General features: G+C 36.8%; 1 protein-coding gene across 1 annotated transcript in view; it reads right to left on the bottom strand.

The window, feature by feature from the left end:
- The window catches only part of LOC128530278 (ERC protein 2), a 243,404-nt gene that overhangs the window by 31,891 nt on the left and 184,405 nt on the right, over positions 1-27,108 (bottom strand). Inside the window, exon 14 of the mRNA XM_053504121.1 lies at positions 20,328-20,398. Within this exon, the coding sequence (XP_053360096.1) occupies positions 20,372-20,398 (27 nt within the window). The 3' untranslated portion in view covers positions 20,328-20,371. The remainder of the gene's footprint in view (positions 1-20,327; positions 20,399-27,108) is intronic.

Here is a 27,108-nt window from a genome sequence, read left to right as displayed (position 1 = left end):
CATGTATGTATGTATATGTGTACATGTTATGCGTAGTGTATAGGCCCTATGCATAATGAACACATCACTTCACACACTTCACTTTGTACCCTCATGCACCCATTGCTCTAGAATCAGGTAAATCTGAACAACGTTCTATTGCTCCAAAGAACTAACTACCGTATGTTTACCATCAACGTCTTTTAACATGTGTGAAGCCTTTTAACATGAGAGTTTTTTTAATAGGCCACACAGCTGTTAAATCCAAATCTTTTTGTTTGTTTTGTTAGCATGGACAATTGCCATAATTTCTATGTTTAGGTTTTTTATGATGCCCCTTTACTATGTGTTTTGGTGATCTCTGCTCATAATTTTTTTCCAACCACATTTATTTCAAAAAGTTATTCAGTTACAGTTTTTATTCAGCAATCATTAGCTACATTTTGTATATCTTATCTTATAATTTTACAAAAATATGAATAAGAATAATTTAGAAACTTAAATAATATTGCAGGATGGAAATTTATGTGAATGAGCATGTGTTACTTTATAGTTTCAGACATTAAGCCCTTTCCATAAATTCAAGTAGTCGATTTCATGTCTGAATGTGCACAACCCATAAAAATCTAACTAGGCTGGCACTAGTAACTTTTATAACTTTCAAATCAGAACAAGTCTGAACAGCATGAGGAACATTTATGAATAGTGTAAGGTTTTCTGATATTATGTTCTGACACAAGCTTTCCCATGCAACAAAATCTGTACTTAAGATAATATTGTGCCTAGGACTTTTGCACAGTGCTATAAATGCAGATAGCTTGTGTCTGCTGGAACCCTTTGTCTAATCGGAAATGCTAAAGTATTTCCTATCATCTGTCTGTCTCCAGAACTGTCTATGACTTGTGATATGTTAATGACCTTGTTCTGTTGTTGTACAGAATGTACGTGACAAAGTGCAATTGGCAAAAAAAAAAATGCTTACTTTGCTGATAATAAACAGAAAAATTCAGATACATAATGCGTGCGTGTGTTTCCCAGTTCGGGGCATGGTGGATGCATTAAGCAACAATTCCTTTAATTTATTTTAAACTTAGCAGATAGGCACATATACCATTATGATTCACTCATGTAGACCAATTATGACATGAGGCTATTAAGCCACAAGTCATGTTGCCAGATTAGGCGGTTTTCTACGTTGGGGTACTTTTTAATCATCCTTGGTGGAAAATGTGTCTAATGCAGGTAATAAAAAGACGGAGGGCTTTTAAGCTCTGCGATGTTGAAATTAAGGCTCATCTAAATGGTTTTAAAGAGCATTCCTTGACAAAAAAGCACAAGTCCTGCTGTGTACAAAGTGGTAGTGTTTACCATGACCACTGCAAGCAAAGCAGGAAAAAAAAAATCTATTTCTGGCAGCACAAAGCGATGTAAAATAAGGATAACTGCATATTTAACAGGTCACACATCCTTAATGCTGTCAGTCGCTTGTCAGACATGTGTGTGTGTGTGTGTTTCTGTGTGTGTGAGAGAGAGTTCTGCCATGCTTATGCTGCTTAGTTTTAAACTCACAAAGGACTCCTATTACTGTAAGTCAACTTAATCAGAGCTGTGAAAAAGTATCTGCCACCTTTCTTATTATTGATTTTTATTTTTTGGTTACATACTGTATTTGTCAAACTTGAAATTATTTAGATCATTTAACAAATCTTTTATTACACAAAGATAACCTGAGTAAATACAAATTACAAAATGTTTTAAAATATTAATTTCATTTATTAAGGGAAAAAAGCTGTTCAAACATGCCTGGCCCTATGTGAAAATCTAATTGCCCCTTGCTAAATCATAAATAAACTGTGATTTTTGGAAAGCTGAGTTAAATTTTACTTGCTACACCCAGGCCTGATTATTGCCAGACCTGTAGAATCAAGAAATAATGTGGCCCTTAAAGCTCAGAGCATTTTAGCCATTATTTGTTTTACTGTTGTATTTTTAATAAACATATATAGAGCTCAAGATTGTGCAGTATACAGTAGAGTGACATATCATTTTTTTCAGCATAAAATAGACAATATAATGAACAGAATTTTTGTTTAAAAAAATTGAGCGAAACACAACTGAGCGAAAAATTTGAAACTGGGTCACAAAGGCAGAGAAATAGCACAAATACACACAATCATGAGTTTCTATGTTTTTTTTTCATTTGTTTCTATTACCAAAAAATAATAACATGCTTATTTTATGAGTTCTACACCGTTACAACTTCATTTACATATACGGGTAGTGGTAAAGTTTACCCTATATAAAAGTAATAATAACTTTTGTTCGACCTTACATACCCAAATACACAGTTTAAGGTCTGAAGCCTCCTTTTTAACATACTCCAGGAAAAGCATCTATATAAGCAAATATATATAGTTTTTGCTTATTTTTTATAATTATTGCCTTATGCTGAGTATGCTCTGTGCCACGTGGGTTTTAAAGGTTTTTACCTGTCTAACTAAGTAAAGCATGCTAAAGGTTTACAAAGCAATTTCTAAGGCTTTAAGACTCCAGTGAACCACAGTGATAGCCTTTGTCCACAAAAGACGAATCATCCAGGAGCTCATAAAAGAACCCAGAACTAAAGAACTGCAAGCCTCACCTCCACATGTGAGTGTTCATGATTTAACAATAAAAAAAGAGACTGTGCAAAAATTGTATCAATGTTAGAGTTTCAAGCAAAAGCCACTTCTGACCTAACAGAGCAAAACGGTTCGCCTCACGTTTGCCAAAAACATCTTAATTTTTCTTAAGACTATTGGGCAAATCTGTGGATTGATGAGACAAAAGTTAATTTTTTGGATGGTGTCCATCATATTACGTCTGGTGTAAAACGTTTTCTGGTGTAAAAAAGATTTCATAAAAATAACATCATACCAACGGACAAACATAGTGTTGGTAGTGTGATGGTATAGGGCTGCCGTAATTGATGAAACCATGAGTTCTGCATTCTACCAGAAAAACCTGAAGGAGAATGACTGTCCATCAGTTTGTGACCTTTAGTTTGGTCTATGCAGCAGGACAATGATCTGAAACACATCAGCAAGTCCACCTCTGAATGGTGCAATAAAATAATTAATTTAAGGTTTTTAAGAGGCCTAGTCCAAGTTCAGATTTATCTAAACAGATTTAAACTACTGTACTACTACAATTTTGTGAGATAGTGACAGTGCCCTCTGTACAAGCCTCCGGAGCTGTGTTATGACCTGTGGCTGCTTCAGTTGGTTAGGTTTAAGCTCAGCAATGTTATTGTCATATTTTCATTTTCATATTTGGCTCCAAAACTTTGGAATAGCCTTTCAGGCAGTGTTCGGGGAGCAGACACGGTTTCCCAATTCAAAAGTAGACTCAAGACGCATCTCTTTAATCTGGCATACGCGTAACTCATCCCATAACCTCGTACTTCAGTACATCTATCCTGAATGGCAACTACGCTAATTCTCTCCATCTTTTCTGTACTTTTCTACCCATCCCGAGGCATCTGGAGATTGCGCCAGCTTTACTAGACAAAGGCCAACCCTGCAAGGTTTCTGAGGCATCCAGAGAAGGACCAGCTTCAGCTGGATTCTGCTTTATGATGGCTGGAGCTACGCATGCTGCTCCTGTGCTTCCAGTGATCCAGAACCCATCTGCCCTCTGCACCTACTGACTCCCTGTGCTGAACTGGACTTCATGTTAATCTACACAACTTCTGTTATATTGAACTTTTACCTGCACAACACACATGATGTTATTTCTTTCTGTTTTCACCCAGATGAGGATGGGTTCCCTGTTGAGTCTGGTTCCTCTCAAGGTTTCTTCCTATTATCATCTCAGGGAGTTTTTCCTTGCCACCGTCGCCGTCACCCTTGGCTTGCTCATCAGAGACATTTCATTCATCATTCATTCATCTAATTAGAATCTAGACACATTTTTCTCACACATACACACTTCCAAATATTTTCTTTTCTTTTCTTTTCTAAAAAAAAACCCACAATTCTTTAATTTTTTGTGAAGCTGCTTTAAGACAATGACCATTGTTAAAAGCGCTATATAAATAAAATAAAATTGAATTGAATTGAATTGTTACATGGCAATAAAATGAAATCAGGTAACTACCTGAACATACTTAATAGCCAGGAAATACCATCAACATATTTTTTAGCCTTCGCTGATGATACAGGCACATTCAAGAATGACAATGCCAAGATTCATCAGACTCAAATTGTGAAAGCATAGTTCTGGAATTATAAAGAATCGTTTTCAATAATCAGCCACCACAGATTTCTGACCGTAACCCTTTAAAGTCATTAGGATGTGCTGGACAACAATTTATATTTGTGTTTCAACTCTTTTGTCATCAATACAAGATCTCTGCTAAAAAATAATGCCACTCTGGACAGAAATAAATGTTGCATAATTTTGTTGAAACAATGCCATAGCAAATGCACACCATAATTAAAGCTAAAGGCGATCCAACAAAATATTTTTCATTTTTCACACTTATTATTACCATTTTCTAATACTGAGTTCACCTTTTTAAAACTGTTATCAACGGTATATTTATTCTATTTAAACTTCAGACTAAATTCTGCAGGAAAAATGCACTAACCCTACTTAAAAACTTTATGCATGACTCAAAATCAATGCAAAGCAAAATCAGGTGTCATCCAACAGGAAGACTTTATCCATTTATCTAGGAACCTGTATAGTCCGAGTAGGGACCATAGAGGCTGTACTTCTCAATGGTCACCACTTAAATTCTCATTTTGTACGACCGTGGTAGGACCTCCAGTCAACTTGACGCACACACTACTGGCAATTTGGAAATGCCAATTAGCCTAATCTGCATGTCTTTGGACTGTGGGAGGAAACCGGAGAACTCAGAGGAAACCCACCAAGCACGGGGAGAACATGCAAACTCAATGCACACAGACCCAATGCCGGAATCAAACTCAGGACCTGGACGTGCATTCAACAGTGCTAACCACTTAGCGACCGTGCCGCTAAGTGCCGCTACTCAACAGCAGTATAATATCAATCATACCTAGATGCATTATTAGTTGCCTATTTTTTAACTTTACATAAATTTGTTTAAAATTCAAAATACTGCTTGCTATTTTTACATTTGGAATGAATTAATGATATAGCAATACCTCCAGGGTTGAGGGTCAAGGGTTTAATTCCCACCCCAGGTTTGCATGAGTGGAGTTTGTATCTTCTTCCCATGCATGGTGGGTTTCCTGTAGGTGTTCTGGTTTCTTCCCACAGTCCAAAGACAGACAGGGTAGGATAATTGTAGTTTTTTAGATTGCCCATAGTGTGTAAGAATGAGTGTGTTTGCTTGTGTGCCCTGTAATGGTTTGACATCCAGTTCAGGGGGTTCCAATGCCTCATGCCCTGAGTCCCCTGGGATATGCTCCGGGCTTTCCCCACCCAGTACAGGATAAGCGCTATAGAGAATGAGTGAGTGAGTAAGAGAGAGTTAACATGTACATTAGAACTAGTCAGTGCAGTCCTCTGGATTGGGCCACAAGTTGTCATCGACCTCACACATTATAATTCTCTCTTGACAACCTCTTGAGGAAAAAAAAATCTCTGAATGCCTCACCACCTTCTGGCAATCTTCCACAGATATTTCTTGGCATCCACTGCAGGGATATTTGATCTTTTGGATGTTGGTCATATACCAATATAGAGAGCAAAATAATTTCTTTGTGGAGTTGAGGTATGGAGAGTAATGTGTGAGAAAAAGTGACATGATTCTTGGGTGGGCCTCAAACCAGTCTGTAAGGACAAAGACTTGGTCAAATGCCACATTGTCCCATATAATCTCAGTTGCCCACTTTTCTCGACGGAGATAAGCCATCTAGAGGTCATCTGCGCTTTGTATTGCAGTGCTTTTTTTTTTTTTTATGTTTGCACATTAAAACTGGAACAGTGCACACAATGGTAAAACTCATGTGTGCAACAAATACAATCACTTTTCCGCAATCAAATAAAAATCAAGTCAAATTTTATAATCTTTTGTACTGTCTACAATAATCGCAATGAAGCAACTTGATGCACAGTAAAAATGATGCACAGTGCTCAGTGATTAGCATACACCACTGGAATGGATAGTATTTACATTGTGTTACATCTATGACATGTGTACTCTTTTTTTTTTTTACTTATTATTTTCAGAAAATTCAATGATGGCTAACAAGGGGTGGCAGAGCTCAAATCTTCACATACTGTATAAGCAAGAGAAACCCATAGTGGTCATGGTGTAAGGTAATAATATGATCAAACCGTGGAAAGTTCAAAGAAAAATGATCAAAGACAACATACTCATGTTCAAAAGCCTACACCGGGTCAGCCTTTAAACCACTGAATTTGTTCGAATCATATATCATTTTTGAGAGGAACTCTGGTGAAGTTAAAGAGTCAATTTTCAACAAAAAATGCTGTTGTGCTGTGTGAAGAATTTGGAAAGTAAACTTGCTATTGCAAGATTAGCAATAAGAAAAAAATCATTTTGTGTGACAAGAATATGGTGATGGCATGTCCAACAAAATTATGTGCCTTACAAATATTACATAAGATGTAGTTACGCATATTGCACAAAAAAGTTACATATTTTGCACTTTTACCCATATCGCACAGAGAATGATACACAAGATTCACATATATTGCAAAAAATAATTTGTAACAATTTTACTGAGCATTTAATGCTTGTACTGCTCCAGGGTAAAAACTTCTTTAATATATTTGTTTTGGTTTTGTTTGTTTAGTACTGCCGGCAAGGCTTTTTTAAATGATCTTTCAAGAGCGTTTGTTTGATTAATTATGTAAGATTTTTTAGGTTTATTTCATGTATCGTGCATTTGTATAAAACAGAAATTAGTTTATTTGCTGAAACTTTCCTGGCATATAACGATTATTTATCTGTTTCTCGTTTAATATTTAATCATAATGAAAATGTATAAATTAATATTCTTTTTCTTCTTCTTACTGACCTTTTTCCCAAAACCATGCTAAACAAACATTTAGCATGTGCATGGCAGAACAGAGTACCAATGAAAAAAATAATGTGCTGTGTACATAATATAATAATTCCTCTAGACCTCATGCTGTAAAAAAACACATCTTTAATTATTGCTTTCTTGCTTTTAGTTATTTTGCTTTAAAATTGTATTTAAGAAAAATCTGTTTCCACTACACACATGCATGTTTGTGATTGTGTGTGTGTGTGTGTGTGTGCGCGCGTGCGTGCGTGCATGTTTTGTTTGCATGTGTATTTCATGCACGTGCAAGCATGCACATCTGTGTATGCATGTATGGTTCTACAGTATGTAGGGACAAAATGTTGGGAACAAGAAGATAGTTTTTCACATTTACTAAAAATACTAGTAAAACAAAAACAACAACAACAACAACAATAATAATAATAATAATAATAATAATAATAATAAAAATAATAATAATAAAAGAAAAAGAAAACAATGAAGAAAAGAAACAAGGAGGCCAAATGATGAGGTTGGAGTTAGAATTAGTGGCAGATGTAGGGATTAATTAGCTACAATATAATACGAGTCAATAGAAACACCCACAAGGCTGTGTGTGTGTGTTTGTGTGTGTGTGTAAAATTACAGGCGGGGGAAAAACAGACCATTTATTGGCTAGGCTGCTAGCTGAGTGTGGCTTTTTTGAACAAACTTTAACAAGTATGTGAAATCCAGATGCAGGCATGGGAGGCTGAATTAAAATACTGCAGCTTTATCTGTGACAGAAAAAAATGCAACCTTAAGGGGCTGTCTGGAACTGCACACACACAAACACACAAACAAGCACACATACACAACAAACCAGAACTCACCTATAAAACAGTAGGACCAGGCTGTTCAAGAAAGGAACAGAATAGTAAGCGCTTAGAGCCATACACATTTGCTTTGAATTTATATATACAAGCTGACCGTGCATAGGTTACCATGCACAGATTTGTTCACACCAAGTGTTGCCAGTCCATCTTATAATAAACACTTTCTTAAGCAACTTTTTCATTAGTGCTGTGGGCTTAACAGCGGTATTAAGTTTTAATGCAATTTTATACTCTTATGCAACTCCACAATTAATAGCATGAAAATAAATAACAGTGAAATTTTGGTCCTGGGTATATGGGGTATACAGTATTTTCCTTTGTATTTAAAAAATCACAATGTCTCAGATAGTGTATGTAGCACTAAACAAAGAGTACATATTAGAAACATTATGGAGGGAAAGTCAACTTAAACTTAATAGTAATAGTAATCAGTAATATCTTAGCATGTGTCTATGCATATACTACTGTAAATGCTAATCATATATTCTTATTTCACACAATTTGTAAAGTAATTGGGAGTCAGGGAGCTACTGAAACCCATTTACTGACATGGTGTTGTGGTACTGTAGCATAAGAATGGTTCCGAAATCATTTATTACAATTTCTTACAATACAACTTTATTAGGCTAATTCTGTTACTGAGGTGAGAGCTCAGCACACTTTTATGATAACTAACAAATCTTTTCCTGCTATTTCTCTAACTGATGCACTGTATGTATGTAAGTATTGCATTTAACTCCACATTACACTATTTATAAAAATAAAACAGAAATACTTCTACATTGTATATACTATGACAAGGAAACTGCCAAACAGAAAATACAGCAGGTTTATATAAAAATTTGGATTGGAATTCTGATTTTTCCAATTGGAAAAAGTCCAGCCATTCATGTTATATCTCTACTAAACTCTCACTGAAGCTTTTTAAAAAAAAATTATATTTTTAATAATTTTTTCTCATGGAGTTCTCTCTCTCTGTTAAGTCCCAGTTGTCACTTTTTCTTCCATGCCTATGGACTACAACCCACTCCTTTACAGATAAAACATTTACATTTACATTTAGGCATTTGGCAGACGCTCTTATCCAGAGCGACTTACATTTTTATCTCATTACACATCTGAGCAGTTGAGGGTTAAGGGCCTTGCTCAAGGGCCCAACAGTGGCAACTTGGTGGTTGTGGGGTTTGAACCTGGGATCTTCCGAACCGTAGTCCAATGCCTTAACCACTGAGCTACCCCTGGCAAAACATATATATATATATATATATATATATATATATATATACACCCTACTGTTCAAAAGTTTGGGGTCACTTTCTAACTCCCTGATGGTTTCTGATTTTTATTTCTTTCTACATTGTAAAGGAATGCTGAAGGCATCCAAAATGCATTGATCTCCTTTAAACAGTTAATGAGTTCATGAGAGTCAGTTTTATTGAAAATGCACTTGACAATACACACACACACACACACACGTATATATATATATATATATATATATATATATATATATATATATATATATATATATATATATATATACTGTATATATACTGTACTACCTCAGTGCTTCAGCATTACAGCATTAAACCTATGCAAATATTAACATACAAATTAATGTAGAAATAAATTACAGAAACATTTATTTTAAGGGAATAATATGAGTCAGTGCACCAGCTATGTTTAAACCCTGTTTGCTTATTAGCTACTTAAATATTTTTTTTTAGTTCCTCAAGCTTAAGAAAGAGACCATAGCGAAGGAAAAAAATAGGCATCTCATTATATGGAACTAATTTAAACTGTCTGTTCATTTGTTTATGTATTACATAGCCACACTCTATCATTCATATATATCACGGAATTCAAATTCTGGGGTACGAGATGAGAGACAAGACAAGACATAAAAGATGTTTTAGTGAAAAATAATGCAAGAAAACCAAACAAACTATAAAATTATTTAGATTTAAAATAAAAGATGAGAAATTTTTTTCACCAATCTGAGAGCAAGAGTTCTTCTGTCCTAGTGAAGGCATTTTTGTGTGACTTGGGTTGTCCATTAAAGAACTTCCATATTTGTTATTTACAACAAAAACATAACAATTAAGTAAATGTTAGACACAACAATTTTGACAAAAAAATCATAACTTGAGCCTCTGTTTAGGTCCAATGTTTGTGGAAATTTCAGTCCTAAACTATTGAGTGACTGCAGTCACAAGTCATCAGCTTGCAATGTAATACAGAGCAATACAATAAAACAGAATTTCCTTTTTGTAGACCACTGGCTATTAGATTTTTATCATGGAGATGCATGTTTAAGCTTCATATCAGGTTCAGAATTTATATTTACTTCCTAACCATTTAATAAGAATTAGAATAATAGATACAATAGAAACAAGGTCCCGAAATTAAAAATGTAAAAAAAATAAATAAACGAAGCTTGTATAAATTGTTACAGTACACTATAAAATGTCCATATGGTTTGCATTGCTTTGTACATTTTCTTCTAAAATAAATGTCTGCCCCCTTGGGAACTGAATATATATATATATATATTTTTTTATCTAAATAAAACTGTATGAAACTCGGTGTAGACTGCAGCAGATCAGTAATAATGTCTGATATCAATTTTCCAGTTTCTATATTAATAATATAAACATGCTATGAATATAAACATGCTATGAAAATATTTGGCAGCAGGGTCATGGTCAAGCTCTGGTCTGCAATGAGGGTGAGGAGCAGGGGGAGGTAAGTGGGACAAATTCCACACCTGCAGACAATTTCATTAATGAGCGTTCTGTGTTGCAGTCAGTGGCCCAAAAAAAGAAAAGGAGGCTAAAAGATGAGCTAAGGAAGAGAGAGAGAGAGAGAGAGAGAGAGAGAGAGAGAACAACAGAGATAAAACATGTTTTTTTTATGTGAAAGAGATGCTGCTCCACTACTCCATTCCTGGTGATGATTCCCTGCAGGGATTTCCCTCTGGAGTAATAGCGTGACAATCCTGAGGTTTTCTTTTAAAACTTCAAGTGAGATTGATTGACCACCAACAAACCTAGTTTAAAGTGGTGATTATAAAAAATAGATTATATCAAGTGATGGAGGACACTCAGATAAAGGATTAGACTGTTAGTTAGTGCTCATAAACTATGCAACATAGATACCTAGGAAGCTACAGTATACCTCTGCACAAACACAGCATGTGTGTTTTTAAGGCACTCTTCTTCTGTTATTTGCAGAAGCACTGTATCTGTGGCAATGTCAATACAGAGAAATAGAAGGAGGTGCATTTTAACAGCAAGAATTACATTTAGTGCATTTTTGACCTGAGAGCAAAACCTCACACATTGGGCCAACCAACAGAGGAGAAGACTGTAGGATTCGGAGCAGGTACAGGAGGCTTGTGTGTGTAAGAGAGAGGGTGAAGGCCAGAATAAAATTGCTGAAAAGTAAACAATAAAATTTTAAAGTGCCACTTTTATTTCACCTGCCTTTAACCTATTCCAAACACAAATCCCTTTACAACATTCAATAATACAGTAAACTCTAAATAGATAAAATAAAATTGCTGCTGTTTTACAAAATTGTTCATCTTAAAAGTGTCATTTAAAACAAGCCTATAAACACATGCAGATGTATTGCATGTATACAAACCATTTTTTTTTTCCTTTTTAACTACACTACCCAGCCAAAAACAAAAGTTGTGCCCACAAATATTTTGTAATTATGAGTTTGTAATCAGTTCCTTAACCATTTATAACAAAGTGATATGTGAATTTATAAATCACCTATTAACGTACTGTACTTGTCAAGGTGGAGAAGTTGCATTCACATGCCACTACAACTCTGTTCATGGTTTCTGTCGTCTCCCAGGGGTGCATTTGCATCAACCCAGCCAAGATAGGGACTGTTGCAGAGTGAAGTTAGCCCCACCTCTCTCTGCTTGGTACAGCTCTTCCTAATGCTCAGCAACTTGTCCTGGTGATTCATCCAGAATTTTAACACACAACCAAAAGTGTGTGTCTTTTATAAAGGACAAAAGAAGCACATTAGGCTTTTGAGACTGTAGAGGAAGGTTAACATCAGCTGCCAGATCCAGAAGCCCAATTTATAGTTGAGGTTGAAGGTTCCTTAGGGTGAGTGCCATCATCTCCCAGCATTCAGAGCAACACCTGCACCCCTGCACATCACTTGAGGTGGCTGTAAGCTCTTGGCCAGGAAGATTGTTTTGCAAAAGTAAAGGGACTAACTGAAGGGTAACAAGCCCCCATTTTTTAATTGGACACACCACAAAATGTGGGTAAATTCTGGTAAAATGGTTGGTAGTGGTGGCTTAATTGGTTAAGGCTGTGGGTTACTGGGTTACTGATCGGAAGGTCAGGGTTCAAGCCCCATCACTGCCAGTATGTCACTGTTGAACGCTAGAGCAAAATACAGTGTATATATATATATATAGTATAATATACAATGTAGAGCATAAAATAACCAAACCAGGGTTTGGTGTTTTGGTTGGGCATTATGCTCTTAAATGTATGTGCCTTTAAAATGTAAGGGGAATCCCACTGATACAGTGGGGTCAGCTGACCTTGTTTAAAGTCAACCCATAAAGACATTGAAAGCTTTATGGTGTTTACTGGGCACTTGAATGGACTATTTTGTCTAAAAGCTGTATTGGACTGTGAACTGTGTCTCTTCGAGGATTTTTCGAAATTAGGATTATTCAATATTGGGACAGCTTTACAGGACAGCCATTTTCTATCATTGTGCTCCTGGACTGATTCATTGAACCAGTGATGCAGACCCATTTCTCATTCCCCCCCCCACACACACATACAATATACCGGGATTTGCATATTTTATACATTCACTTACACACTAAAAATATTGTATATAATTGTATATGGTGCACTGAAGTGTCTATTTTTGCACAATACATGTGAGCTAAATCCACAATTTGTTTGCTTTTACAAATTTTTGTAGATCCGCTGACCATTCATATTTTCCATTCAAAATTTGTAACTCAGCGACTTATTGTGTATATAAATGCGGGCGCGCGCTCACACCCACACACGCACACACACACACACACACAGACACACACACACACACACACACACACACACACACACACACACACACACACACACACACACACACACACACATTTTCAGACAAGCATAACAGCCTAGAACACAGTTCTAGTGCATTTGGTCACACTTATACTTATACTGTTTGTTTAATAGAACTGTGAAAAAAAGAACTATTTTTATGAACTACTGTGTTAAGAAAGCAGGTACACAGGACTTGATGTAAATCTTACAATGCTCATTTGTGTCTAACTGAACTTTAGTAATCAGTGAAGGTGTGAATTTAACACAGGGGCTTTTGGTGTGTGTCAGATCTTAAGTTGGCTGCATTCCGGTAAGATGAGAAGAGGAGAGCATGGACACTAATCCTCTCCTGAATGTCGTCTTACAAGTGCAGCTTTTACACGAAATTTAGATAAAAGATGCCATGACCATGCTTGAGCCTCACATACACATGCATACAGTACACACACTTAAAAATCCCTTCATCCAACACCCCCTGCTAAAGCGCATAATTCACCTCAGAGTTGGCTGTGAGGAAAAGATAGTAAAAAAAAAAGAAGCTCTGGGAATGATCAAGCTTTTAGCTTACACTCCTGGCTACCCTTACTCTGTTACATTAGCCAAGCACATGCTAATGTAAAGTGACAGTGCCATAGACAGGACACAGTCAGCCCTCACATGTCATAACATTCTTCTCCTTCTTTAGCACGTGCTATTGACAAGACCGCACACACACTCTAGCTCAAAACACACTTTCTGAAAATGTAACAGTGATATTGCATAATTCAATAATCTCTTGTTTTAATGGCTATTCTTTGCACTGTGGGTGTGTTTGTTATGTCTGCTGAATTAAAATGAAAAACCCAATAGACTAGCTCTTGGCAATGCTATGGGGATACTGTGGCCATTACTTATTTTAGATTATTTCAAATTTAGGTTGGTGTAAAGCACAATAAAATTAATACAATATTTCTACAGATTTCTTTTCGCCTTTACAGGTGGTGAAGGAGCGTCCCTCGGAAAAGAGAGATCGAAACTCTTGCTGATTTTGGTATTTTGTTCGATTTCAGTGTATAAGACTGTAAAGAGGGTTGACTACCATGGGCTGATCAGTGAATGTGTCATGGAAAGACAATATGATAACAATGGTCATGGAAAGACAATATGGACAATTTGCTTCCTGTATTTTCAGTCTTGATTAGAACAGTCATTAGTTTTAATAATGTTGCACATGTTTATACTGCAACTTAGCTAAAGTGGAGGCTGTGTCTGGGAGAGATTTTGTGTAATGTCGCCACATAGAGTAACGTGTGTGTGTGAGTATGTCTTTCAGGTGCTGCCCCTGTGCCACTCTCTATCCCTCTTTGATGTTACTTGAAGAGACAGTTTGAGTAACTTTAAGTTTAAGTGTTATCAAAGTGTTATCTCATGCTGAGAAACATCCATGATAGACTATATGGTTATTTAGAAAACCAAACGCAGAAGAAAAACAGAACACAAGAGACACTTTAGAGGCAACTTGAAGATCTCAACCTGGTAAAACTCTGTACATGTGGGTCATAACTTTTACAAAAGTGAAAAACCAAAAATCTCTGTGCTAACAACAGCAATGCAGTTGCAATTGTAGCAATGTAGGAAAGTCAGTAATAGAAGTGGAACCTTTAAGTTATCTAAGTCGTGAAGAAGCAGGGTGGCCAAAACTCAAAGGTCAGATAGTTCAGCAGTATTACATGTGAAATTAGTAATACTCCATGGAACAGAGACATGGATTATGGTGTCAATAGAATAAAATTCATCAACATTAACTGTCTAAGAAATTCCCCACAGATCTGGGTTATGCAAGAAATTAAGATTTATCTATGTATCTATATCCAGTGGAGGAACAAACTATAAGAAGGTCCTGGGATGGATTAGCAGGACACACTGCAAGCTTTTTCCTCTCCTGGCATCCCAGGGCAAACAGAAAAGTTGACCCCTAAATCACTTGTGCCATTTCTAGACAGACAATATACGATAATACAAATATTCAATATATAGGTTCTTCTTTTTTCCTTTCCTTTGTTGAATAGCTCATGTGTTTAGAGAAGGATAAAGATGTGTGTGATGTGTGTGTGTGTGTGTGTGTGAGCGCGCGCGCGAACGCGTGTCTACATGGCATGTTTCCGGAAACTTCCCCAGGTGCGCTGACGCTGCACTTGCATTTATCTTTGTGTTTAAGAGCCAGCAGAGCTCAAGTAAATGCTACTTTAATCCCTTCTAATGTGCTTCACACACATACACACACTCGTTCTTCCTCACACACACACATATATACACACACACACAAACAAATTCCATTTCCATTTGATATTTCACTGCTACCTAAAACACTAACAGGTTGGAACATGTGAACTCTATTTGAACACTAAGTGTGTGTGTGTGCTTTTGAATATGTGTGTTTGTGGATGGGGTGTGGTTCTTAGCGTACACCTGTGTCAGTAGGGGTCTATCTTTTGTTAAAGACATCTAAAAACAATATATATTCAAAACAATACCCTTCTTTTCTGCCATTAGTGATGGGAACAATATAAAACATTCACTTTACTTCATTTCTTCTTTACATATTCAAATCTGAATTCCTGTTTACAAGACCTGCAATATAGCAGTTTAGAAAAGAATCAATGTGTATAAATATTTTAAGAAAATAAAAAGAAGGAGAACTGTGAAGAAAGTACAGATAAGATTTATATATACAAGCAGAATGCCCCTCTTTGACGGGTAAAGAGCTTGTATAGAGTTTAAAGGTTAACGCTAAAAACAAGCTGATCAGCTTTAATGTATTAGTGATATTAAAATTTAAGGTTGAAGGCCACGTATTTGTCTCTGTCCTTCTGTATGACAGAACTCTCTGCCTAATACAAATAAATAAATGTTTGTAAGGTCTTATGCATTGTTTATGCGAAGGTGTACTTCTTCCATCGTCAGCCAAATACACTCCCAGTGTTCAGTAATCGAAGAATGAATCACAGTTGAGAAATCAAAAAAGTAGATTAAATAAAGATTATGTTTTGTCTTAGGCCTTGTTCACACAGACGTAAAAATCAAGCGTTTTTTGCCATTCGTGCTGTAGCGTCCGGTGAGAATTTTTTTAAAACAAGAAGATTAATGTCAAATATAGCAAAATGGTCCATAATAACAGGAGGCACCTTAAATAAAATGACAAGGGCTTTCATATCCAGTTCCCGACACTGCCTCCACAGGTTAACACACAAACTACAATTTGGGCTGCAGGCTGGCGTTAGTCAGAGGCAAGCGAACGCCAGTGTAGAAGTCAATCAAGCGCCACTACAAAACGAAACATAAACGTCTAGGACGTTCAGAGTGCGTTCGTTTATCCAAAAATTTTACGCTCTTGTAAAAAAGGCCTTAAAATGACTCCAGCACATTCTCCAGCACATAATCTTTCAGCTGCTTCCTCATCGTGGGGTCACCACGGCAGGTCATCCGAACAACTTGGCACAGGTTTTACACAGGATGCCCTTCCTGACACAACCCTGACATTTTATCCGGGCTTGGGATGGAGTGAGCATTCAAACCAGTGTTTAGAGCCAGGCCTTCTGCATGGTGGGTGAGCAACCTACCACTGAGCCACAAACTTTTCTAGCCATTACTATTAGTAGCTTATGGTAAAGTAGATTATTGCATCCAGCACATAACTGTTCATAACATCGCTTTTACTCGCTTATGGGGCAGGTTAAACTTTCGGCAGTACGGCAAAAATTGTCATTGAATTCTGTCCAGTTAATTTTGCATGATGCTGTTACAAAATCTTGCTAGACAGACATACAGACAGAAATATTTCTGACCAAAAAAAGAAGCATAGATGAATGAATGAATATTCACACTACATATTGATGAATTTGTGGATAAATGGCTCAAAAGTTCAATCGATTACTCATGTAACAATAGCCAGATTTCTAAACCAAACATTTTTTTTTTTTTTTTTTTTTAACAAAAAGAGCAATACATTGCAGTACATACCTTTAGTTTTGTTTAGGCTTAAAGTCATTTCATAACATGAAAAACATAATGATATTGATAATGATACAATACAATTCATAAATATAAACTTTTTCTGTTTCAACTCTTTAGTTCCATGTTTAAGCTGCTTCAACATAAAAAAACTATTCCCCACAACCCATCTGCTAACAGTATTGTGCAAGTTCACACTTCACAAGAGATAGTAAATGTTTACAGCCCCAAAAGTGAAACTAGTTCATGTTTATCTCTTCAGTTTTAAACAATGTACCATGAATAGTGCACTGTATTCCATGTCATCAGAGGTGCTGCTTGTTAACTGAAGAGGCAGGCAACTACTTGGGACCCCAGGCCAGTAGGGGGCCCTGATGGCTGACAAACGTATTTATTATTTATAAGATAATGTTGATGAATGCTGGTTAAATGCTGAACATATTTGCCTAGGACCACGACAGACACTAGAACTGCCTCTGTACATCACTGGAAGATTCTTAAAAAAAAGGGTGACAGAGAGAAGGGGAACTTCTTTCTTTGATTCATAGAATATTTGCAATGATATAAATTTAATAAACGAAAACTTTGCCACCTTGAATGTTAAAGATGTTAACATTCTCGTTTACATTCTTCTGTTGTACTCCCTGAACAGTAACTGAATACAGTTCAGCTTTGATTTGGCTAGCTAAAGCTACATTCAAATAATATTTATAGTTACATGAGAGTTCCAGTTTAATGCAGTTCATGCATGAATGTACTGTAAGATCTAGTAAACAACCATGTCCTAGCTGACAACCATATGTTTGCTAAAGGTAAGCAGTTAAAATCATAGTCATAGCATAGTTTTTCCTTTTCTTTTTTTTTTAAGGAAGTTTTATAATGCTATGCAAACATGAATGGTGAGAGAAGGATAGCTGTGGTTTGTTCATAGGTGTAATTTACAGGGTGGATGCGGGTTCTAATCCTTCAATAATCAAAACCAGAAAGTACAAACGTCCCAAATATATCATAATAATGAATTAAAATTAAAACATGATAACATGGTTGGTTTTCTCTATTCAATGTAATTAGCGAGCAAATAAAAACACTTCCCACCCCTATGTGAGATTTAATTGTGCTCAACCCAGCCTCTGCATGCAGCAGTAACTTTAGGCATGAGCAATAGCAAGCACATTCACAATGAAAAGAGGAAGAGTAAAAAAAAAAAAAACAGTTTTGAGTAAAAAAAAAATCTCTTTCCCACAGAAGGCATGTTATTTACTAATACTGGAAGAAAAGATTTGTGCATAACAAAATTGTTTCTTTCATACACAACTGCAAAAGATGTAGAGCATGCTGTGTCTTTTAAATAAAGCGGAATAAAAAAAAAAAAATGAATTGCTTGAGTGACTGAGCATGTCCTTGGATATCTCCTACATGCATGGAGATTTCAACTTCCCAGTGTTGAACTTACAGTTATGCTTTCCATTTGTTTCTCTTGTGGTCAAACATGGAGCAACGTTCTCCTCCTAAATTCATTCCACACACATTCATGTGTTTCATTAATTTCATCATGTTGTTATTTTGGACAGCAGTGTCCTTTTTGTATCTACTGCATTGCATGTAGATAAGATAATCAAGGATGATAAAATAGTCAAACTATTGATTGCTTAGACATACTTAAATCTATTATGCAATGCACACTGTAGTCAAGACTGCCTACATGTGAGCTCCATCCCTGGGTGTGTAATCAGCGTGTTGCTTGCTTACAGCCTCACTGATGCTGATTAGATTTACTTCTTAAGTAACAAAATTCGGTGCTGAAGGACAAGGCCTTTTTTTTATTACTCAATGGTATGGAAGCAATTCCGTCTGTGCCATAAAAGTATTGAAGTTTGGTACCCAGCTATTTGGAAAGAAACCAAATCATACAGCTAACGACTGTCTAAATAAAACTTTCAAATATTTCATGAAAATTCAATTACATTAACACACTGCTGGAGCTGTACCTGAATCATAAACTAGTTGACTTGAGGAAACAATTAAATTGATAAAATCCTGATGGGAACATGGTGCAGTAATATTCCTGATAGAATTTTCTCAAAGAATTTTTGGTTTAAAAAAAATTATTTCCCCCTTTGATTATTAACATCAGATGCTCTGTATTTCTTGTGTTCAAGGACTGATTTTACATTTGATAATCTGCTTGGACATCCCTTACAAATAAAGTATTGTCTCTGTCTTGCTTTGTTTTGTATTTGTATCTCTCCTCAGGAAAAACATTCCTACTTCATTAAAGTGGCCATGAAGGCAAAAAAAAAAAAAAAATCTATAAAAGCAACCTAAGACCAGTCTAAAGTTTTAAACTTTATGCATCCACTGCTAATTATGTTTCATAAAGGAACCATGCTCTAAAAACAGCATGGACCAAAATGGTGAACCAAATCGCTTGTGTAAAGTATAGAAAAAAGAAATCCTCAAACACTCCAGCGAAAATCGTGTCAGTATGGTGCAAGCACTCACACATGCACATACACACTGAGGAAACTGAGGCAGTGAGATGAGTTATGCTGATAAGGGTAAAGTAAAGCAGTGGAATACAAATCTGCTGGATTATTGGACTTGTGGGTGGATGGAGGGTTTCAATTACCACAAATCCTGTGTGTGGGTATGCTCTTGGGTGCCTCTAAGTGTGTATGGTCTGACTGCAAAGCCAGACTTCCCGACCATTGACTGTACTGGAATTACTGTAAGAGAAATGCAAAGGCTGTGGTTTCTCTTTACAGGGAAACTTTTGGTTTCGTCACAATGGCTGACAAATCTATTAAGGTATATCAAATAATACCCCTATTGTTGTACTGTTATAACTATTTGTTTTTGTTAATATGTAACTATTTAAATTTATGATGTTCTCTTATATCTGACCATCACACAGAGACAGAAATGATCCTTTATAGGCCGACATTCTAAACTTAATGTTTTAGGCTAACCACAAAACTTTTAATTACATGTACAGTACATACATATACACACTCGCTACAGGTAGGCTGAGCTGTTAAATTTTACAGGTGTGTATGTGTGTGTGTGTGTGTGTGTGTGTGTGTTCTGTTTCTTCTCATTCTGTCATTTTAACAAGGTATACTCTGTAAAATGTTCATAGTCTGAGAAAAGTGTATATGTATGGGACTCATCAGCAATTCCAGTTTATCTTAAACACTAGTTTGGTTCCAATGCACAGGTTTTTTTCTTTTAGGTTCCACTTTACAGTTTATTTCCTGAATAAACCTCACTCTATTTTAGCTAGCCCTCAGGGGCTAGTTCAATTACATGGAAAGCGGGTCAAACAATGAAAAGAAAATAATTGGAAATCGGTCATTATCATTATCACTCACCCTTTTGAAAAGAACAGGAGCAGCAGCCCAGGCCAGACTAAAAATCATGCCCAGATGCCCTCTTCATCATCCTAAAAGACAAAAAATATAAAATAAAGATTGTTGTTAATAGGAACAATACATAACCACACAGTGGTTTAGAAGACTACTGCCAAAAGTTCATCTTCAGTAATGAATCTATCCACTACATGTTGACAGTGGATCTGGAGCCACGATCTTGAGAAAGAATATGCTGATATACTGTAGGAATAAAACCTAGGTGCCACTCATGTGCAGATGAATTCTTACACTCGGGAGAATTAACTAAGTTGCCAACGCACCTATTGGCATGGATTGAGATGTGGGAAGAAAACCAAAAAACCCAGAGAACTGGATATTTTCAGTTATGTATGAGTATGTTGGTGCAGCGATTAGCACTGCTGCTTCACAGCTCTAACATATGTTGTCCTAAGATTGACTTACACTCTGCCTGTTGTTTTATATGTTTTCTTTGAGTCTGTACATTTTCCTCAAGTTTCTTTTCTATACCAAAAACACTTAAATAGGTTGACTGGCTCAAGTATCAAGTTTGTTAAAGCCTAAATATATCATTTATATAATTTAACTTAGAGAATTTAAGCATGGCTTTGTGTATTAAAAAAGACAAATCATAGAAGAACAAATGTTTAACATAATTAATACATTGATTATTGTTTTGAAAATGTGCTGATCAGTTGGTGAACAGTTATTACCACTTCATCAATGCTGATCACTTTGCTACTATTCGTAGTCAAAAAAGAAAAAAAGAAAAAAAAAAGTGCATTAAGTGCTGCAGAGTTTCTGTATGATCATCAGAGTTTAGCACAATGCTTAAACTGGAGATGCTATATATTTTTAAACACATTGGTAGTTTTACTTACACTTATGGGAAAAAAAGGTTTTAAGTACAAATCCATTATACATTTGCAGTATTTAAATCATTGAGCATCTGATTTGTTCTTGGATCCGCTCTATCCATCACTTACCTCATTTTTGTCATTAGAGGATTTGTGTCATAATGGATCCTTGTTGACAGTCTGAGTACTCATTACAAAATTCAACTCAATAAAGCAATCTTCCTAACTCGTAAATCATAACTTACTCATTTGCAATATTAGCTGATATACATGGCCAAAAATGCTGGTGGTTATGGAAACAGTTGTCGTCTCTTTCTCTCTGTGTGTGTGTGTGTGTGTGTGTGTGTGTAGTTGGGTGGTGGGGGTTTGTTTGCAATGGCTATGAGACTAAGTTCATCCATCACTGTTGGCTAAGAAGTGGTCTCCAGTTCTTCATCATCATTAATCACCCTCTCTTTCCTTCCAGTCTCATTCACAAAAAAACTGAATGATTAATCATGCTCAGTCAAGAGAAACAGATAAAGAAGCAATGAGGATGAGTGTGTATGAAAAAAAATGTAGTCACACTTCAGGAGCTTGGCTCTGACCTATGATGAACTTCCCAACAAAGTTTAGGAGGTCACATATGGAGAGAAGAGTGTAGCAATGCAAGAAACAATTGACTTTATGTGCTAGGTGTAAAATAGAGACAATGTAAAAGAACATATTAGCTAAAATGCACACTTTCATCCAAGCACCCAAATGAACTGTCTAAAAACTCTTTCTCTTAAGCGCACCATGGTATGTACCTTCTATTCATGTAGCTGTTCTTTCCCAGAATGTTTGACATGTCACTCACTCTTTTAGTCCATTATGCACTATTCCCATCTGTACTTTTATGGTCTTACTGTAAAACATGACCTGACCAGACTTTTACAAGCTTGTCTGTTACTCCCCATACCTTTAACAAGCTCCCCATGTTTTCAGCACAGTACACTTTTCTAGCAGGTCTCCCCCCACAACAACTGAGAGAACATGAGTTTTACCCAAAATGCCTATAGTCAATAAAGCTCATTTCCATTTAAACAAAGTGAAGGAAGTAGTTGTGCATGTTAATAACATTTACAGTATTATGAAACAGTAGATATAGAGTGGCACTTCTTTCTCCAGAGGGCTATGTAAACTATATAAAGCATATTGAGAAAAGTAAGCAGTACATGCTGCTCACTGTGAGGTGAAGTTTAGTGGCATAGTTTTTTCTTTTTTCAATGGTCACTGCAGGTTTACAGGATTAAATGTTTTCAAATAGCGGTGTATACCATTTTATACTTTTGTTTAATGTGTGTGTGTGTGTCTGTGTGTGTGTGTGTGTGTGTGTGTGTGTTTGTGTGTTCAACTGAAGCCAAGAATGTGAAAAGATCATTAGATTACTGTGCCCTAGCTGGTTTCTCATTTGATTTAGACACACCGGTAAAGGCTAAACTGGGTTAAAAAGAAATACTCATAAACATAAACGTGTCATGCTTCACCGCACCCCTGAGTCCCCACTCACTCACTTATTCACTTAAAAATAAAAAAATGACAAAAAACAAGTGTGATCCATAGCTCTTTTGTGTGTCTATGTAGATGTGTGCAATCAACCATATTTGTGGTCAATGCAAACCTCAATGGTGATAAAAAAGTCACTGCTGTTGTGAATGAATAGGTTTGACTGAGCCTAAAATTAGGATGTTCAGGGTTTTTTTTTTTTTGGCCTTTTTATAAGCGTTGTTTTCTTCATTATGAAGACTATAGTAGGCTATATACTTTTAAACATGGACGTGGCCAGGGCATAGGGCAGCCTTAAAGTTGCTTGAGCAACTGCTCATTTTACTTAGCTGAGCTGCCCCTAAAGAGGAAACAAAATACTATTTAAATACATATTATTGAAGAGCTTCTAGAAAACTGATTATATCAGAAAAAAGGCTTAACTTTGCTGCAGAGCATCAAAATTGGAAATCAAGATAGGTCATATATGCACTCACAGGCTATAAAAGGGCACCACAATGACAGCCAAGTGGATAACATTTTCCTTAATATGACAGAATAGTATATCTCAGTATCTGGCTGCTACCGAGATGGCAGAAGAAGCAGAGGACTATAATGGCTTCAAGCAGATCTACTGTACTTCCCTGTTGTGGCCTCTGTCCAAGCCAAGCCACCACTGCCTTCAACTAATGGTCCTAGTGGGCTTACATCCCTCCCTGGGCCAAGCTGCCAGATCAGCGTGCAGTCCAAAGGTGTTGACCCTCATCTTTTCCCACCTTGACCCAGACTATAATGGACACCCTGGAGTGCAGCCCATGCATGCTACAGTTAGGCCATCACAAGAGGCTCCATTAAGGTGGGCTGGTGCAGAAATGCCTGGGATTGGGCTCATGCTTACTAAGCCCTAGCCATGGCTGAGTACCCAGCCACTTTCCAGACCTGGGTAGTATGATTACCCTAACAAACATATTGGTCTTATCTCCAGACAGTGAGGGTTCCTAACTGTCATCTGTGTCCATGGGGATGTGAGGTGGGTCCCTGCTATCACATGGCCAATAGACAGGGCTATTGGTCTATGTCAGTAGGTTTGGTTCCTGACTTACCTATGCTTCTTGTTTCAGGCCTAGACTGGCCAGGGTTCTCAGCCACAGAGGAGGAGCCAACAGCACAAAGAAACTTCACAAAGAAACTATGACAAGCCAATCATGCCCTGTGCTGAAGCACAACCTGAATGCCTGGCCCAGAAATGCCAATGCAGAGGCTAAACGTGAGTTGGGATCATCCTCTATTCCTTTGTACTTTCTGTCTCAGCAGGTCATAAGAGAAGGGAACACTGGGAAGGAATAACGAGGGACTACCTTAAGCACTACTGGTCTCACTCGTACACAGTAACTGTGGAAGAGACTGGAGACCAGTTTTCCTGGACATGCCTTGACCCTGGGGTAAAGAGCTTCTGCTTTTATGGGGTTTACACACTTAAACTCCTCTTTAGAGGCAGATAAGGCATCCAATGTGGTAAAGAAGGTCTGGGAAAAGCAGCTGTCACTGTTTAGGTACATCATTGTCCATGCATTCAGACCATAATCAACCAAGTCCTTCCCATAGTATGGGAAGATATGTAACATGCCCAGGCAGACCAGCAATAGTTGTACACCTGTCAAGCCTCACGAATTCCCACCCAACTGTAAGTTCCTGGCTTGATGACATGGACCCCACTGTTGCAGAAAGAGCCAGGCCAGTAAAGACCACCTGCAACAGCCAATTATGCATAAACATTTCCATATTTACCATAATAACTACCTAAAAAGTGGTTCAAACCAGTGCCTGACCTCTCAGCTACTGACACTCCTCCTGTCATTGTCATTTTCACTAACTGTGTGGAACTATTCTTGGGCCACTGTTCCCCTGGAAATCCTTTTAGCAGTGCACCTACCTGATTGAGCATACTTCTTCCAGCACCTGCTGCCTTTAGCTTGAGGAGAAAAGGCTAACATACAGTTGCTAAGTCTAATGCGGAATGAAAGTTACTCATGGCAGTATAGATTACATGAAAATAAATTACAAAGCTGTGGGGGAAGAAGTCTGACCATGAGCAGAAAAAAATAGGGAGCCTTTAAGTTTAACCTTGCTGTTACAGAGGTATTAGTCCTAGGTCCATTGGTTTAAATGCTATGGGGATATCAATAATCCATGTTAAAACAAAGGTTTGACTTTGAGCTCATCACAGATTTCAATACTGATTAAAAATCCTGCTATAGTAATGTGTATAATAAAATATAAAAAATAAAATTGTTTATCAACGTGTCTATTTTAAGTGTTAACAACACTAGCCAATTGTGGGCATCTGTGTGCTCATGAGTGGTGACAGATACTTTACTTCATATGTTACTATGGCCTGTGATGCAGCATAAGCAGCAGTTCAAAAAGTTGCTTTCAGTTGGCATGGATTTGTCTTTCATGGATTTGTCTTCCTACCCTTGTTAAAAGATTTTGTCTGATATGGGAGAGGCGACTGGTGGTTAGGACTCTTATTTACTCAGTTACACATGAAAATTATGTGGGTAATGCGGTTGCATGACATTCAAAATAAGCCAAAAGTGCACTTGCATTATCATCTGCCATGACCCAGTCTTAGCACAAACAAAATGTCAAAATGATATACTCCTGACTTCAAGCAAAGACTTACAGGCTTGTCATTTTAATGACCTGGTTTTGTGGGTTAAAAGTCTTTTAATGTCTTATACTGTATGTAATATGACCTATTTATTTAAGATTTCTGGCATCACCAAAACCTATTGTCGTGTACTTAAAACAGATTATGTAGGCAATAAGATATTTCAACAAGCTATCTTTCTTCTAGACTTTATATTTTTGTGTCACACTTTGGGTTTCATTTATGTTTTAAAATTGTTGAAAGGCTTTTGTTTTTGCATTTTGCAAAACTGAGTGGTTATTAGCCAATTAAGCCAATATTTGCACATAAATACTTGCAGATTGTAGGGTTTACATTGCATTACCTTTTTACAGTAAATCTTTTGTAATATTTATTAAGTCACATGTAATTAAGAAAAGGGAAAAAATAACAAGACTCTGCAATATTCAGGTACTTTAAGCAAAATAAGCACTCGAAACCAGGTCAGTCAATAATCAATAATAAATTAAAAAGAAATGATATAATTGTTTTGATAGGTTTTTAAGTAGCAGGCACGAGCATAGCGAAATGCAGACACGTATTTTCTCTATTATTATTGTTTTTGACAGTGTATCAATTGGCAGATAATTCTCATATCATGACAATAATGTCACAGTTAAATTTATACTTTAATTCCATGATTATATAAAGAGGTTAACTCACTAATTGAATTGAAGTAGATTGGTTAAAAACATAGAGACCAGTATCGTAGTTAATGTGAAATTAAAGTCTTATCTGTGTGTGTGGGCTGAGGGAATTTCCACCGTGTCCAAGGTCCATAAAACCTACCGTTGAAACTGCACACAACTTAGGAAAGATGAAGTGTGTGTGTGTGTGTGTGTGTGTGTGTACACCTATTTGAGTGTGAGAGCATGTGTCTAAGGTTATGAGCATGAGACAGCAAAAACAATTTAAAAATTTTAGATGGGCTCTTCTACTGTAAAGACTCTTGCTTCACCTCAGGGTCATATCCACCGTTTCATCACCAGAAGGACAGATCATCCATTGCATGCTGACAGAGTTCCTGGCAGACTTTGAGGTGATGTTCCTTCTGCTCCTGGGTCAGCAGCCTGGGGATGAGCTCGGCAGTGCTATTTTAAATCACACCCGAGGATTGCCTGGACTGATCTGTGTGACACACTGACAATAGTAGCGATGTTGTAAATTGTTCTCCGATGAGTCGCCAAATGGTTTTGACTTTTTCAGGGGTTGAGCTCATTGAAGGTATTCCTAATTCTCATTGCCTTTGAGGGATTTTCTTTCACTCTTGAAGCGCAGGTGCCACTCAAAACGGCTTGAATGACTCATTGCTACATCGCTGTAAACTTGCTAAATCATGTCAAATATGTCTGTGGCAGATTTGCCAACCTTCACTCAGAATTTCATGTTTACACTTTGTTCTAACTTGCTGTCCATGATAAAACAGCACACATGGTAACACGTGGTCAGAATAGCACCAGTTGCACAGTTTCTGATGTACACAGTAAGATGTCTTTTGGCACACTGACTTATGAAGGTCAGATCTCCATGTTCAGCCTAATAGCCTAATGCTGCCATCTGTATATCAGTATATATATGTGTGTGTGTGTGTGTGCGTATGTTTCTGTATGATTGTGTGTCAGAGAGAGACAGAGAGAGAAATTAAGAGTTAATTTCCTGTAAGCTTTATTTTTAAAAACCCAGCATTCTGATATCAATAACACCCACA

Source organism: Clarias gariepinus, chromosome 9, assembly GCF_024256425.1.
Source record: "Clarias gariepinus isolate MV-2021 ecotype Netherlands chromosome 9, CGAR_prim_01v2, whole genome shotgun sequence".
Classification (NCBI taxonomy): Eukaryota; Metazoa; Chordata; class Actinopteri; order Siluriformes; family Clariidae; genus Clarias; species Clarias gariepinus.
The sequence above is the reverse complement of the archived record's forward strand: the minus strand, read 5'-3'. Positions and strand labels throughout refer to the sequence as shown.